At 44.8% G+C, this 18,436-nt stretch overlaps 1 protein-coding gene across 1 annotated transcript in view; it reads right to left on the minus strand.

Annotated features, from left to right (window-relative positions):
• Positions 1 to 18,436, minus strand: part of LOC311235329 (sodium- and chloride-dependent GABA transporter ine) — a 101,694-nt gene that overhangs the window by 9,990 nt on the left and 73,268 nt on the right. The window contains exons 8-10 of the mRNA XM_084322760.1: positions 12,775 to 12,887; positions 12,545 to 12,685; positions 9,687 to 9,786 (exon numbers count right to left, since the gene is read on the minus strand). Of these exons, the coding sequence (XP_084178886.1) occupies positions 9,687 to 9,786; positions 12,545 to 12,685; positions 12,775 to 12,887 (354 nt within the window). The remainder of the gene's footprint in view (positions 1 to 9,686; positions 9,787 to 12,544; positions 12,686 to 12,774; positions 12,888 to 18,436) is intronic.

Consider the following 18,436-nt stretch of genomic DNA (forward strand, 5'->3'; position numbering starts at 1 on the left):
ACCAGTATAAGTATTTAGATCAACTGTTTTATGCCCAGCATAAAAACTAATTTTCTAAAGCAACCAGCCGTTTGCTGAGAGCCGCTGCTGGCCGTCTCCCCCTGGCTTGTCCCACGTATTATCTGACATGAAGGCAGAGTTAGTATGATTCCATCATAGAATCATGCAGAACAACGTTTGCATGACCCTCAGAGTATGTGTACACGAGCAACGGACAGTTAACTATGATGATTTGTGACAAAACAACAACATTGCAAGCTAATTATCTAATGTTAAGTGCTGTAAACTTTGCCAGAGGGACAGCCATGCAACAAAAGGTGTCCATTTTCACATTATTCTCTCTCTCTCTCTCTCTCTCTCTCTCTCTCTCTCTCTCTCTCTCTCTCTCTCTCTCTCTCTCTCTCTCTCTCTCTCTCTCTCTCTCTCTCTCTCTCTCTCTCTCTCTCTCTCTCTCTCTCTCTCTCTCTTTCCACTTTCTTCTCTATTTGAGAAAAGCCTGCTGATTAACTTGTCATTTCCTTTAAATGTCTGTCTTTCTCCACAACTGCAGTGTTGCACAGATAGCAAAGCTACATTCACACGTAGCAAACGCAAAGAGGCACATTGCCCCACTTGAAGCAGCCAGCCGCCAGGCAAGACGGCACAGTTGAGGAAGCAGTAGCCAGACAGGGTGGAGTCACTGCAGTGTAACATGGCTTTGCTAGCACTTGCATAACTGGCACGTTGTAATTGTGCAGGGAAAGGTATTACAGAGGTGTGGACCTCATACAGTATGTGGATATGGCACTAAATATAGACAATTTAGTTGGTATATGAGACTCATGCACAAGCTCACATTTCACCAGAGATCTAGACTAGAGCATGGGGTTAGGCATTGGCGCAGCCCCCCTAACTCAGGTAGGATGTTTAGCAGACCAGGGGAGAAATGTTTTGCCTAGGGGACCGCGCCCTGGAACGGGGACCAGCTCAGGAAAGGAGCAGTCTCTGAAGGGGCCCTTGCCCTAGAAGACGGGACCGGCCCAAGATGGGGGGTGTACTGTAAGAGGGAAGGGAGCGCCCTGATTTGTTTCAAGTTTCTTTAATAGTTGTCATACAGAAGTACAGAATACTTTTATACAAAATGCTTCTTACTGTTATGCTCCAGAGACTGTGCTAGACAAGATAAGTATGAAATAAAATAAAGTAGCATGTAAAAAGAATTACCTGTCTATAACGTTGAGGAACAAATTATATAGACAGGTAATGTTTTGAACAACTAACGTTACGTTTAGAATGGAATGCATTGGCAAAGATCGTTAGCTCAAAGCTATTCCGGCCAGTTTTCATCAACTTCCTGTCATTTAGAAATATGATTTTATAGTGAAAATCATTACCAAAACGTCCGGAAAAACCTCACTGGAGCATTATAGACTGTCATACAAATGTACAAATGCTATAAGGTGGCAAGAAATGCACTATAAACAATACTTTGCGGCGTCGTTTCTTGCGCTAGCTTCTGTTAGCCAGCATTAGCCTTAATTAGCGTGAGCAAGTAAACTAACAGTAAACGTTTTTACATGAAATACAGCCCAAAAACCCTGCTGACAAACGTTTGCTTATTAAATACATTCTATACTATAATAATACAAACGTTTCATTGCCTCTCTGTGACGACAAAGTTGTTTAAATAACGGGAGAAAAGTAGCTCAAAACAATGTATTTGGATGGGACAGGAAGTACCATTCGCAACCGGAAGTCAGCCGGAAGTGCCTACTTTCAGGTTGTGCAAGTGGAGAATGGTATTGAATGCTGAGCTGTAGTCGATGAATAGCATTCTCACATAGTTCCCCTGCCTCTTGTCCAGGTGTGATGCTGCTGTGTGCAGCACATGGGCTATGGCGTCCTCCGTGGACCTGTTGGGGCGGTATGCAAATTGCAGGGGGTCCAGGTTGATGGGGAGAGAGGAACAGATGTAGCCCTTCACTAGCTTCTCAAAGCACTTCATGGCTATGGAGGTGAGAGCTACAGGGCGGTAGTCGTTCAGGCAAGTGGGCGTCGATTTTTTGGGTACAGGGATGATGGTGGACTTCTTCAAACAGGTGGGGATGACAGCCAGGTTAAATATGTCAGTGAATACCGGGGCCAGTTGGTCGGCACAGACTTTTAGGACGCGGCCGGGGATACCGTCCGGTCCTGCTGCCTTCCTGATATTCACTTTCTTAAAGGTCCTCCTCACCTCATGTTCTGTTATTCTGAACACTGAATCTCCATCAGCAGCCCCCCCCCCCCCCCCCCCCATTGCAGTGGTTTGTAGGCTGGTGTTGTTATTCACCGCCTCAAACCTCGCATAGAAGGTATTGAGTTCATTTGCTAAGGAGATGTCACTGTTCAGCTTGAGGGAGGTGCCTTTGTAATCTGTCATCGTTCTGAGGCCCTGCCACATGCCTCTAGAGTCAGCCTGTTCAAACTGAAGTTCAACTTTGTCCCTATAACGCCGTTTTGCCTCTATTACTGCTCTCCTGACGTTGAGAAGAGCATTTATGCAGGTGAACACCAGGAAGGCTGCTGGCCCAGATGGTATAACAGGACGCATACTTAAGTCCTGTGCCAACCAGCTAGCCCCGGTGTTCACCGCCATATTTAATCAATCCCTGGCGGAGTCAGTGGTCCCTGCCTGCTTCAAGATGTCTACCATCATCCCTGTACCGAAGAAACCCTCCCCAACATGTCCAAATGACTACAGACCGGTGGCACTCACCTCTGTGGTCATGAAATGTTTCGAGAGGCTGGTCAAGGACCACATTTGTGCCTCCCTCCCCAGTGATATGGACCCTATGCAATTTGCATACAGGACAAACAGGTCCACTGACGACGCGGTCTCCCAGGTACTGCACAGCACCCTCTCTCACCTTGACCGTCAGAAGGGGGGCTATATGAGACTGTTGTTCATTGACTACAGCTCAGCGTTAAACACCATAGTCCCCACCAGACTGGTGGACAAGCTGATCGAGCTGGGTCTGAGCTCCGCCCTGAGCGCCTGGGTACTGGACTTTCTGAGCGAAAGACCCCAGGCGGTCAGGGTGGGGGGTCAGACCTCCAACACCATCACCCTGAGCATCGGGTCCCCCCAGGGCTGTGTTCTGAGCCCCCTGCTGTACTCACTCTACACACACGATTGTGTGGCCAAGTTCAGCTCCAACTCCATAGTGAAGTTCGCAGACGACACGGTGGTAGTGGGGCTGATCTCGGACAACGACGAGAAGGCCTACCGGGAGGAGGTTGAGGTACTGGAACGCTGGTGCCAGGACAACAGCCTGCTCCTGAACATTGGTAAAACCAAGGAGCTGATCGTGGATTATAGGAGAGGACAGCAGGAGACACACACACCACTGAGGATTAACGGGGCTACCGTGGACAGGGTGAGCAGCTTTAAGTACCTGGGGGTCCACATCTCAGAGGATCTGACATGGTCAACACACATAGACACAGTAGTAAAGAAGGCGAAGCAGTGCCTCTATCACCTGAGACAGTTAAGGAAGTTCAGAGTATCGGGGAAGATACTCCAGTCCTTCTACTCAGGAGCTGTAGAGAGCATCTTGACCGGAAACATCACTGCCTGGTATGGAAACAGCACGGCACAGGACAAGAAGGCCCTACAGAGAGTGGTGCGCTCAGCCGAGCGTACCACGGGTATTGCACTACCTCCCCTGCAGGTTCTATACAACAAGAGGTGCAAATCCAGAGCCTGCAGAATAATGAAAGACCCCCACCACCCCAATAACAGCCTGTTCCAGCTGCTGAGGTCAGGCAGACGCCTGCGAACCCCAGCTACTAGGACAGAGAGGCTTAGGCTCAGCTTCTTCCCCCAGGCCATCAGAGCCTTGAACAATGAACATTGAGTGCCACAGAACACTGAACTATCCACACACAAGCACACATGAGCACACACACGACACGCACGCTGTGCACTAGCAGCCACTTTAACACTTTAACATGAGCGGGCACACACTCATGCCGCACTCACCCACACTTATTGCCAAAAGGAAAGGCCACTTTAAATTAGTATAGCAACAGTAACAGTGTATTGCACTACCAAAGCTACCTAGCATGTCCTATATGCTCTGTAAATAACTATGTACAGATACCGAGATGTCACACCATGTTACCTGTTACCTGTTATTGCACAATGTTGTTTTTATTGGATTCTATTATATGTTGTACCACTGTATTGCACATCGTTGCGGGCAAGACCACCCGCATTTCATTGTATACTTGTATGCCGTGACAAATAAAACTCTTGACTTGACTTGACTTGTATCTTGCCGTCTTGTGTTCATCCATGTTGCCTGTCACAAGCCCGGTGTTGTATGCTGAGGTGCGCACTTTCAGAGCCTCACGGACGGATTTATCTACCCAAGGCTTTTGATTTGGGTAAATTCTAATTGTGGTAGAGGGGATTGTTTCTTCTACCAGAGTACAGACAAAGTCAAGCACCGTTTCAGTGTATTCGTTGAGGTTGTCTGTGTTATCACAAAACACATTCCAGTCTGTGCATTCCAGCGCAGCCTGCAGTGTCTCCTCTGACGTCACAGTCCAACGCTTAACCTCTCGTGGGGTGTACCTAAGTAAGGGGGGCCAAAGGGTTTAGGTGTGTTGTCTGAAAAGTTGCAGATCTGGGTCTCTCTTTCTTCTCTCTCTTTCTCCTCCCCGACCGTTGTTTATCCTTTCTGGTTTAGGTGTGATGCGTGTAATGGAAAACAATAAGGCAACAGGATAGAATTGTTGGGAGCAGACAAAGGGGCCCTAATTGTTATGAGTCTATAATTAATTGAAAAACCAAGTAGTCTGTTGATTCTGAAGGTTGATTAAGAATCAAAGGGGGGAATGAGAGAAAACTGGTGTTTTTGGGTGTTTTTCAATGTATGTGATTAGGGATGTCCGATATTATCGGCCGACCGATATTATCGGCCGATATCGGCAGTAAAATGTGATATCGGAAAATATCGGTATCGGTTTAAAAACAAAAAAAAACAATAACAATATTTGTTATATATATATCCAGTGAAATTATTAGTTACCTGAAATTATTCAGTTTTTTGGACGGGGAAACCCTGCATATATCGGTATCGGTTGATATCGGTTGATATCGGTATCGGAAATTAAGAGTTGGACAATATCGGAATATCGGTATCGGTAAAAAAGCCAATATCGAGCATCCCTATATGTGATGTATAGATTGGGGGAGATGAGAGCATCTAAAGGGGGCCAGGTCAGAGAGGTCGAAATGTGCATGGTGACGGTGGTGGCGGTTTGAGCGGTGGAAGAATAGGGTGTTAGTGTGAGTACCACACTGAGCAGGGCAGAATGTTTACATTCCGATCTAGGACACAACAAGCTTATACGGCGGGCACAGAAGACAGAGAGCAGAGCGATGGGGGGGTTTGACACACAGTAATGAAACTTTTTGAAATGTGTTTAAAGGTTAAACGCGGTTGTCATGGCAGCGGCACCTGACAACCAGAAGAGGGGCGGGCCGTCGTTGCTATGACGAAGATCTATAAATCGAACAGTGGTTCCGGGTAGGGGAAGACTACAATCTGACTGAGACTAAGAGGGAAGAAACCATCAGAGACTCTCATCCCTCTCACCCTCGCCGGTGGGGGGGGGGATGACACATCATCATTAGCTTCGGCTAACACAAGGAGGGTTTCGGCTAACGACAGGCCTGAGCCACTATTGGACTGATAGCAATGACAATACAATATGATAACATCTGAGATGAGGTTTCTGTTTATATCAATAAACAACGCTCTTTCAAGAAAGGTATGCTGTCTGAGGGTCGAATTCTTATGGAGGTGGAGAATTACTACGGTTGCGGATTGCACTAACGGGGATGATAAGGATTGTACAGCCAGTATATGAGACGTCAGGATCATTAAAATTACACAACGCAGAGGGAGTGGATGGAGAGATGATAACACAAGAAGACGTGATACTGGCCGATTGATCAGAATCTAACACTTTCATACCAACCGTGCCCTTATTGGATTATTTATGTTGACGAAACTGATGAGTTATATTCATTAAAGAAAGTTGATTTAATAAAAGAAAAAAACTCATTTAAACAGATTAATCACTTTATTCAAATTGAGGATTTAGTTAAAAAAAAAGTTAATTTTTTTTTAAGTAAATAATTATTTTATAGACATTCCAAGCTTCGTTCGAATACTTCAATCGAAGCTTTGAATGTTAAAAAATTACACATTCGGTAGAGCCCTACAAATTAGCCTAGCAAGGTCCACAGAGGTGCGCCAGATGCTGCTGTCATCTATACCTGTCTTTTTTAACAGTGGCACACACCAATAATCATTCAGAGCACCCACCAACTAACCGATCATGAGAAAATGAACTTGTGCACATCCCTATTTATAGTGCATCAAATCAAATGTGAATGACACATAGTGCAAATGTAAGATGGGTGACATAAGATTTAAAATAGTAATATATAAATATTTTACGTCACGGACAGAGCGATCAAGCTGGTTGGGAAATGCCATGGGAAATAATATTAGACTTAGTCGCACCGATTAGTTTACTTCCTATTTGGGCAGAGCTGTTTGACAGCGGAATGTCTTACAACTCGCTGCGTAGGAGTGTGGTTCAGCTGCCACTAGAATGTTTATCCACATGCTGCGTAGGAGTGTGGTTCAGCACAACTGCCGCTAGAATGTTTATCCACATTAGGCCATATAGTAACCTCATCTTTATGACAGTGTTTGACGCTTCTTGCTGTCTGTACAGTCTTCACGGTGCAGACAGACAGCTATTTTCGGTCAAGAGTACGGAGTTGGGATGCCAATCGTTGCAATGCAGACTGCGTGGCCCCTGTCCACACTGGTCCAGGATCACATCTTGCATGAACCCTACACACACAGTAGCCCAGGCTGCAATTGCGCAATATCGCCATCGATGGAGTGCATACCGCACAGACAGCCAGAAGTGTGAAACACGTTTTTATCAAATTTAAATTCAGAAGGGTGTCCATTCTGTGTGCCACCTTGTGTGCGCCCAAGTCATTCATAGTAACACGCCGGCACGCAGACAATCATCTTGTTCCTAGGCAACAAGGAAGCTACAGGTACTAGCTTGCAGATTTCATGATTAGCCTTAGAAGTCTGTACATTCTAAACTAAATACACCAAACCCCTTTGTTAGGATAATGATCTAGCTAAGCAGTTTCATGCATATACATGCACGCCGATATTCTTTTAATGATTAAGAATGACGTTCCTCCTCTCATAAACAAGCACTCACCTTAACACTCACTTTAGACACTTTAACACTACATTATATTTATCTATTATCAAAGAGATTTGCACTACATTCATACCTCATTTGCAATTGCACCTTACCTCAAAGTTTTGTACCTCATTTTCTGCATTGTACCTCACTGTTTACAAATGTTTTACTCACTGTACTTAGACTGTGCCTAGGTTGTACTTTAGATTGTATATTGTATTTGGAACAACAAACGCCCACGATTAAAAAGATCCACTGCACAGAGAAATAAAACTGACAGGGGTTTAGCCTTTCCAGACTTCAATTATTACTTTAAAGCGTTCTCTTTGAGACCACTGATCACCTGGTTTGATTCTCAAGCAGCGGTATCCTGCAGGATATAGTGTACACCAACTTATCAATTAAGCAATGAAACTTAAGATTTGGCCCTCTTATTACACATGTGATCCGGATATGGCGTGACACACAGAAATCGTGTACTAACCACCATAAATGGCACAGGCATTCTCCCCTATTTAATAACAATTTAATCCGTATTCAACAACAACCTATCAGATACCCTGGATGGGAAAAGAAAGGCATACACACATTGGGGGATATCTTCGATGACCATGGTCTCCGCAGTTATCGAGATATATTCAACAAATTTGACCTCACCAGTTCCACTTATCTCTTCTATCTACAAATAAGAGCAGCTTTGAAGGCTCACGGAGTCCCATTAGATGTTCCACTTGAGCACCACAGATTTCACAAATTCTTTTATAACAAGGAGACGTCGAGAGGCTTCGTCTCTGACTTTTATCGCCACTTACTTACGTCCTCATATAAGGTCCTTCCCCTAGACTCGGTTTGGAGGAAGGATATCCCAAACCTGGAAGTAGATTTTGATTGGGATGCAGTCTGGGAAAATGTTCGGCTATCATCACGCAACCCAGATCACCAACAGATTAATCTTAACTTTGTTCATAGGACTTACCTGACCCCTAGACGATTGCACCTAATGGGTCTCAGACCGGACTCTCAATGCTCCTTGTGTTCAAACGATGCTATTGGTACATATATGCATATGTATTGGGAATGCCCTCCTGTCAAGACTTTCTGTGAAAATGTCACCACTCAATTATCAGAATTTTTGTCTCTGACCATACCGACACTTCCTTCTGTATTGTTGTTGAATGATGTTTCTCAGTTATCGTCCTCTGTACATGTAAAGAGACTCATTTTGGCGGGTCTTACGGCTGCCAAAAAGTTGATAGCGTCACACTGGATTCAACCAGATAAAATGTGCACCTATCTCGATGTGATTTATCTAGAGATATCCACTGCATGAATTTTAGGTGTTAATGAAGCCAGCATAGCAGTCTGGGTAGCTGTGGTGGATAAGATAAAGGAAGGCATATAAATTATCCTGAGGGGGGGGGGGCGGGGGAAGAGCGAGCAAGAGCCCATGTATTGTATTTATTATTTTTATGTCTTTTACTGGACTGTCATTATTGTTATTATTATTTCTGTTGTTGTCCTGTGATTTATCGTTGATTATTACTGTTACTGTATTGTTTGTCTTGTTTCATGTAAAAAAAAAAGGGAAAATAAAAAACATTTGTTCAAATATATTGTACTGTATATTCTATATTCCTCTTTACTTACTTTTTTTTTTTACTGTACGAAGCACACTCTCAGGGGCTCATACAGAACCAAGCATTTCACCGTAACGTATGTGTATTTTATTGTGATATTTAATAAACAAACTTGAAACTTGAACAAGGTGATAGCGTTCGGGTGCGCTAGTTAGGTCAGAAAGTCAGGACCAATCAGATGCAAGGCAGCAGATTCAGCCAGATCACACAACATTTCTTTGTTGATGCAGGTGGTTTGAGCGATTTTTAGGAATCCCAGCATGTCAACATATTTCTGATGATGTGTCGCATAATATTCCGTGTTCATAATAACCCTTTCACTACCACACTACCAAATGGTTAACCCTTTCACTGCGACAATACAGAAGGTTAACCCTTTCACTGCCACACGACCAAAGGGTTAACCCTTTCACAACCACACTACAGAAGGTTAACCCTTTCACTACCACACTACAGACGGTTAGTGAAAGGGATAAGGTGTGTTTGCACCGCTAAAGGTGAAGGGTCAGTGTAACATCACAACTCGTAAACTCAGGCATCATGGAATGGAGTTTACCACTTGGTCGGCCGTCCGAGTGCAACCTTCATGGTGGTAAACTCTGAAAATCTCCAACTTTACAAGTTGACGAGGACAAACCGAACACACCATTAGTCTCACGCACAAAACCAACACAGATTTCCACGACAGCATTATATCAAACATTCAGTGGAAGCCATTTTAACGTGTACCAGCCATTCTATCAATTCAAGATCTGCGTTTACTACCCCTACCGAAGATCCAGCAGATGGCGATGACTTCGAAGAAGGCCAGGAACATGAGCGACAGCACAGCAGTGTACTGGTCCATCAGCTGGAAGACATAGATGCCTCCCTGTGGGGGGAAAGAGAGAGAGACACGCTCAGCAGTCTGTTTTAATCACTCCTGTGGGGAAAGAGAGAGACACACGCTCAGCAGGCTGTTTTAACCAAACTCCTGTGGGGAAAGAGAGAGACACACGCTCAGCAGTCTGTTTTAATCACTCCTGTGGGGAAAGAGAGAGACACACGCTCAGCAGGCTGTTTTAATCAAACTCCTGAGAGACACACTCAGCAGGCTGTTTTAATCAGCATTCAATACCATAGTCCCCTCCAAACTCATAGCCAAGCTCAGGGACCTCTGCCAGTGGGTCTTGGACTTCCTGACGGGCAGACCCCAGGTGGTGAGAGCAGGCAACTGCACCTCCTCATCCATCACTCTCAACATAGGGGCCCCCCAGGGCTGTGTTCTGAGTCCCCTCCTCTACTCGCTGTACACACATGACTGTGTGGCACAGCGGAACAACAACACAATCATCAAATTTGCTGACACAGTAGTGGTGGGCCTGATCTCTGCAAACGACGAGAGGGCCTACCTGGAAGAGGTAGAGGTTCTGGCGGGATGGTGCCAGGAGAACAGCCTCTCCCTGAACGTCAGCAAAACAAAAGAGATGATTGCAGACTTTAGGAGGTCGGGGGTCAGGGACTACAGCCCCCTCAGCATCGACGGGGCACCGGTCGAGAGAGTGAACAGTTTTAAGTACCTCGGAGTCCACATATCCGAGGACTTGACATGGACCACACACATTGACAGTGTAGTGAAGAAAGCACGACAACGCCTCTACTTCCTTAGGAGCCTAAGGAGGTTCAACGTGAGTCAGAATATCCTTAATAACTTCTACTCATGCACAATAGAAAGCATCCTGACAGGCAATATCACCTCCTGGTTCGGGAATAGCACTGCACAAGACCGTAGCAGACTACAGAGAGTGGCCCGTTCAGCTGAACGCACAATTGTTGGTGGGCTTCCCACTATCCAAGACATTTACAACAAGCGTTGCATGGGGAAGGCTATGAGAATAATCAAAGACTCCAGCCACCCAAACAACTGCCTCTTTGAACTGCTGCGGTCAGGCAAGCGATACCGGAGTCTCATGGCAAGCACAGAGAGACTCAGAAGCAGCTTCTATCCCCAGGCCATCTGGATGCTAAATGAACAATAACACTATGTAACACAAACCATCAAATACACTCACAGCACACACATCCACACGCACACACTCACTTTAAACAAACAACTCACTGCAGCACCCACTTTACCCACTTTAGACACTCAACACTTTATATTTATTGGTAAAGAATTTGCACTACAACTCATACCTCATTACACCTTACTGTAAATTGTACCTAAATTGTACCTCATCCCATTTCTGCATTGTACTGTATATTGTATTGTTACTTTTCTACTCTGCATTGAATATTGTATATATGAAAAATTATCTATTTTTATCTAGCACAATCTCTGAAGCAAAACAGAAAGAAGCATTTTATATAAAAGTATTCTGTATTTTTGTATGACAACTAATAAAGAAACTTGAAACTTGAACTTGAAACTTGAACTTAATCAAACTCCTGAGAGAGACACACGCTCAGCAGTCTGTTTTAATCAAACTCCTGTTGGGGAAAGAGAGACAAACGTTCAGCAGTCTGTTTTAATCAAACTCTAAGCCGGGGACACACCGTGTGAAGTGTCAATTCTCAAGTGAGCTGTTTGCACCAGAAGCCATTTCTTCACAGTATTCTTTCCGAGCGTTGTCAGCATCGACTTTAGTAAAATAGACCCAGACTTTTTTTGAGGAATTTAAACGTCGCAAACTAATCTTGTTGGCCGTTTTCTATCTCTCCTCCCTCGGTCTCTCTCTGCCTGCGCGAGTCGGCTGTGCTCTTACACACACTCACTCACACACACACTCACTCACTCACACACACACACAGGTGCTGCCGAGTACTGCTCTCGACAGCACCCGTGTGTGTGTGTGTGTGTGTGTGTGTGTGTGTGTGTGTGTGTGTGTGTGTGTGTGTGTGTGTGTGAGTGAGTGTGTGTAAGAGCACAGCCGGCTCGCGCAGGCAGAGAGAGACCGAGGGAGGAGAGATAGAAAACGGCCAACAAGATTAGTTTGCGACGTTTAAATTCCTCAAAAAAAGTCTGGGTCTATTTTACTAAAGTCGATGCTGACAACGCTCGTTGCCACAAGTGCAACAAGACATTTGCCAGTAATGTATAAGCGCTGGTACTTGTCAATGTGGCTGGCGGGGAGCAGCTAACGTTATAGCTCCGAGTAGAATAATGGCCGACAATCCGGAGGTAAATAAACGAACGAGAGCTTCTGATTGGTGGTAAGAAGAAGAGGTGGGTGCAAGCGGAGGGACGTAATTGGCAGATCGACTGTCTGTCTCCGAATGTAACGTGACTACGTCACAGCCAAGAAAGGGAGCGCTGGATTTGTGTAAAACTCCCTGTTCCTAAACCACACACTGTCAGTCATACCACAGTACTGGCAAAACGGGAGGAGGCTATAATAAAAACAAGCGCCCTTCATCCAAATCCACCCACAACGGATTTCTTTTAACCAAAAAATGTATTATATATTATCGGAGCTATTAATAACGTTATCGGGTTTATCGGGATGACGTCATAATTGCTGATATCGGCCCGATAATTATCGTGCATCCCTACTACCAATTCATTTGATTGTGATTATCATTATGTAGCTAGCATAGCATAGCGTTACATATCACAGCCGGGAGGGGGGGGGGGGACCAGCGGTATTTACCTGAGTTATGTGTGGAATACCCAGGAGAAAGCCAATCAGACACACAGCCAAGACCAGCAGCTCCTGTCTCTTCAGGGAACGCAGGACCTTGGGGCCCCAGCCGTCCATGATGAACGTCACCGCCACCTCCACCATGGCAAACTGCAGGGCACAGGGAATAGCTTGACATCCAGTCTGTGTTTCTAGATTCACAGATTATCCTCAGAGAGAGAGAGAGAGAGAGAGCATACCTGACTATCTAATCCAAGGCAGAGGAGCATGAAGAAGAACAGAGGAGCCCACAGCTGAGACACTGGCATGGTGGAGAAGACTTCAGGATAGACAACGAACACCAGACCGGGACCTGAAACACAACACACATTTAACGTCAGCGGTCGTACTGGTGGTAGGAGTCTGGATGAAGGCAGTGTTTCTCATAGAGCAGTCGTACTGGTGGAAGGAGTCTGGATGAAGGCAGTGTTTCTCATAGAGCAGTCGTACTGGTGGTAGGAGTCTGGATGAAGGCAGTGTTTCTCATAGAGCAGTCGTACTGGTGGAAGGAGTCTGGATGAAGGCAGTGTTTCTCATAGAGCAGTCGTACTGGTGGAAGGAGTCTGGATGAAGGCAGTGTTTCTCATAGAGCAGTCGTACTGGTGGTAGGAGTCTGGATGAAGGCAGTGTTTCTCATAGAGCAGTCGTACTGGTGGAAGGAGTCTGGATGAAGGCAGTGTTTCTCATAGAGCAGTCGTACTGGTGGTAGGAGTCTGGATAGATATATTTGTGGTAGCTCCTTGTAGTCTTTGAGATACAGTAAACGTATGTATATCTATGGGCTTTGTCTACCAATTAAGGCATGATGAATAGATTAAATCAACAGTGTGGTTTTCTAACATACTAAATATAGTTGTTAGTCATCAACTCATTCTGCGCCACGGGTCGGGGTGCCAGAGGGCGCTGGAACGCCAGCGCTGTAAGTCAATGGGGCGCTTTGTTCACTTGCGAGTGCTTAGTTAAAATATATCTTATATTATAGCTATGGGTCTAAATACACCCGTCGATTGTCAGTGAGTTGCTTTCAGTCAACATGCACGAAACAGATTGTTTTTTCATCGGTACATTTCCGTTTTATACCGTTTTGAATACGAGTATAGTTTTGGTGATTCTTAGTAATCCCAGGAAAAGACGCGATAATAGCCCTTTAGTGGAATACACTAAACACGTTGTCATTTTTCGCCTGATTATCGAATCTTCCTGAAATCAACGCTAGATTATCATTATTATCCTTCCTCATGCATACATGAAATGGCCCTCATAGCGCCCCGCCCCCCCCCCCCCGCCACCTCCTGCACTAAACGGTAAACAGCCACACACACACACACACCCAGACAGCTTCGATCGGGGTAGAAAGAAATATCAGATCAACGCAAGATTTTATATATAGAGTCCTTACCTGGTATCTGATGTAATGCAAAAGAAATAATCCAATTATCTGATCACCATTCCAAATACTGCTCGTGGAGGTCCGTCCCACATTGCCCGGCATTGCATATGAAGGTGGGGGGGGGGGGGGGCAGCATCGCAGATGTAACGTTGTAAACGCTAGTCCTGCCGGAGTATTTAAACCCCGCCCGCACGGCTCAGATCGTCCCAGAAAAGAAACTACACCATTTCTAATGGAGTGCAATACCAGCTGGAAGGCGTAGACGGTGGTATTTGCCCTTTTGCAAGCTCAGACCCATTCCCAATGATAACATCAGGCTGGATGGATGAAAATGAATGGATATAGCTAATAAAATAAATAACGATTAAAACCCGACTATACTCGGTCAGTAACATGGGTCTCCCAGTCCCTCCGCTCTGCAGTAAACAGAAAATAAATGTTCTGGTATCCTGTTCCTACTTTATTCACTATGAATTGAAAATGGGGGACCCTGATGTAAACAAGACAAACGTCTTTCTCAGGTCTGCATCTCCTTAACAATTGTATGGATTGAGCCGTACTGTATTGTACCCATTCTGCAATCTGTTAAATAAAGTTTTCATTCATTCATCCAATCAGGAGAAAGAACTCCACACTGCAAAAGATTTCTTGAAAAAAGTTAATATATCTAGGGTTCTATCTCCTGATTGGATAACGTGGGAAGGGATACCAGAAAATATATGTTCTGTTTACTGCAGAGCGGAGGGACTGGGAGACCCATGTTACTGATCAAACACTCTATATCAGTGATGGCTGTCGGAATGTAGAGCTATTTAACACTTATTTTAATAAAAAAAAATACCATTTACAGCACTTTAACGCTGTAGCCTCTAAGGCTGTCCCCGAACCCTGTTTTTAGGGTTCGAATGTTCGCCAGGGTTTATCGAACGAACGTTCGTTTTTTTTTTTTTTTTATATAAAAAAATCAATACATTTTTTTTCATTTTTTTTTATACTTTTTTTTTTTTATTGTATTATTATAGATCCTACGGAGGGCGGCATTGCATAGTCTATTGGTGAAAAACATGTTGTTTACAGTGGTGGCTGTTCATGTAAACATGTAATTAAACAAAGCACTCAGAAGAAAATAAACAAGCTACTGCATCAAAGTTACTACTTATGATAAACAATAGCCCTTGCAGTCACGTAAGGGGCTAGATAAACAAAGGCATTAGTTTTGTGGCATTAACGTTATATAGTTAGTGTTACACGTTCAATAACAGGTATCATGGCCGCCTAGTTATAGTTGAAAGTGGGGGTGCAAGATTTTTTTGTATTCTTTTTTTTTTTACCTTTTTTTTTCTTTTTTCTTTTTTTTTGTGCAAGGGGTGGTTTGGAGGGGGCAGATTTTTTAACATTTAATGAACACCTGTATGTGCAATTTCCTGCAATATAGAGCCTTCAATCTTGACCAAAATAAAGCTGCTCTTTTCACTATAAAACTCAGTTTATATTGCAGTATGATAGCTATAATAATAATAACTTCACTGCGAGGGCTCTTTTAGCTAACGCTAGCTAGGCACGTATGATAGCCAATTACTATTATAATAATAATAATAATAACTTTCCCATCCTCCCAAAGCCCCTCCGGCCCCGTTCACATCCGCAGCGCAGTACCAACAACAACAACAACAACAACAACAACTAATTGACGCTATCAATAGCCCCAGTGAGCGCGGCGGCTGAATGAATGAATGAAAACTTTATTTAACAGATTGCAGAATGGGTACAATACAGTACGGCTCAATACACACAATTGTTAAGGCGATGCAGACCAGAGAAAGACGTTTGTCTTGTTTACATCAGGGTCCTCCATGTTAACCCCTTTCGTGACTGTGCTGCACCGAGTGAATCCACAGTCACTTGCTCCTCAATGGGAAACCAACCTAGATTTACCATGAAGGACTGGTTCTGGCCGAACCGTTCGTTATACAAGTATCACAGAGACATTACAAAGGTGCTCACAGTTGCACGAGGGGTTCGCACAGAGATACGGGATGGTTTGAAAGCTCGGCGTTGCTAATAAATATTTTTAATATTTTTTTATAAACTGCTCAAAGCGGCATTATTTCCGCCGTTGGGTGATCATAGCGCCTGCGCACCATCCCGTATCTCTGGATTCACTCGGTGCAGCGCAGCAGCGCCGAGGCTCACCATACGAGAAATATTCAGTTTCAATCTGTTTGCGCATTTAGTATACAGTCACAGTGTTCGACTTACATGATGATTTGCTCCATTTTGATGTAAACGCCGAAGAAAAATCCAGTCACAATGTTATCCAATATCCAGCCTGAATTTTTCAAGGGCTTTCGAAAAAGCCGCCTCCCCCAACATGTCGTATACGTCATGCCGACGCACCGTGGCCCGTGGGCACTGGATCAAACCATTAAAGTGGGGGGTCACACAATCTTTGGAAACTTAAAAACTTGCTATTAAGTGTCATTGCGTATTATTAATTTGATTGAAATTACTTAGTTATGGTTAGATTTATATATGGGGGGGGGGGGGGGGTATATCATATTTTTCATATGATCAAAAAGTGGGGGAGCAAAACCAGCGTTTGCCCCCCCATGTTCAATAGTCGTAGAGCACCCGCTCCGCGTGCTCTATTGCGCAGGCGTCTATGACAGGTATTCACTCTTGGTCGACGGGGAATGGAGAGGGGAGCCGGGAGGAGAGGCGCACGCCTCGGCTCCTCAACAGACCCGTCCACCGTCTACCTCGGAACGGTGGTAGGGCGGACGGGCTCCCAACACGCCTGCCGCCCGTCCGCCCTACCACCGTTCCGAGGTAGACGGTGGACGGGTCTGTTGAGGAGCCGAGGCGTGCGCCTGCTGTTGTTTCCAACGCAACCACCTCCCGCCATGAAGCTCGCCAAAAAAGGCTGGTATTCATTAATGATCCTTCTGCAGGTTCACCTACGGAAACCTTGTTACCGATTACTTCCTCGGCGGGGAGCTAACTACGGCTCCCCGGTAGCTACGGTAAGTCTGTTGAGGCTTCTCGCAAGCAGATCAATGGCGGCATTGCCTGAAGTAAAAAACGAATAAACGCTTGCCGATTGGTGGTAACAGCAGAGGCAGGTGCAAGCGGTGTGACATAATTGGCAGAATCGCCTGTCAATCAAAATAGAGCTCTGGTTGAGAAATAGTATCCCGCTGCAGCCCGGCAGACCATGCTGGTTGAGCCGAGCGCCTGACGTGCCGCTTCACATCACCTCAACCCCGTGCGCATCCTTTATTTTTTTTTCACCGAACGTTCAAACCTATTAATTAAAGTCCGAATGTCAGCGTAACGAACGAACGTTCGAACGTTCGGGCTCAGCCTTAGTAGCCTCAAACTGTACATTGACCGATTTAAAACAATTTAGCTGATTTGTGCCCAGCTCAAGAGTGCTGGTCTTCTAAAAACCACCACTGTGGCCATTAACGGGTTAATACCAAATACCAACGTCAGTCTAGCCATACAGTAGCCATGCATAAAGAATGCAGCCGCGACGAGATCAGATAACCATACTGTAGGCTTGGGTGTCAGAAAATGGCTGTTGAAAAACCTGAGAGCGCAAACTGAATGCGTATCATGACACCGGAGAGACGTATACCATGGTACGGACGTGATGTAGTGAGAGGAAATACCAGTATGTTGCAGTCTTAAAAATCAATAAATAATTAACGAGACCACCGGTTATGTTAACCTGACGAGGAGGACCGACGGACGCAGGTCACAAAACGACACGCAACACTGGACACCTTTCATAGGGAATTTCATCTGCGCACACATACAGCACAGCACAAGACTTAGTTAGCGCTGGTCTGGATTACTGTAAGGCTGATTAAGAGCAACCTAAGAGAATGGCAATGGTAATAGCTTGTTAGTATCAATTTCAAACACTTTGAACTGTTCGTATTCATAACTGTTCATAACACTTTCATGTTCTATTTACTCAGTCGTTCAGAGTGCAGTTGTAGTCGTTTTGTGTGAGTTTATGATTCACATGATAAACTAAAAGCCATCCTATAGCAGAATGTTAACATGATCTAATTCAGTTCTCAACCAATATTTGTTAAAGTCAACGCTTTCTCACAAAGCAGGAAACCAAGACTCTTTCTGTGATCCTCATGAACCCTGGTGCTGCTCCATTGACAATAAATTGGAACAGGAGAACACATGTTTGTGGATGTCTTCAATCTTTTACATCAAGTTTTTATCCAAATGTGGACCATTACAATGTGTTTCATTGTAACACAGACAGTTACAAACTAGTCTAAAATGTCTGTATATTCCTGCAAATGTATACCCAGAGGAGGGCAGGGTTTCTCTGTGGTTAGAGAGATCGTCCTGAAGGTCACAGGTTTGATCCCTGTGACACCCAATGTGACCATCCCTGTCCAAGTGTCCTTGAGCAAGACACTAATCCCTCACCTGTGCCCGAT

The sequence above is a fragment of the Notolepis coatsorum genome, assembly GCF_963971535.1.
Source record: "Notolepis coatsorum genome assembly, chromosome: 10".
NCBI lineage: Eukaryota > Metazoa > Chordata > Actinopteri > Aulopiformes > Paralepididae > Notolepis > Notolepis coatsorum.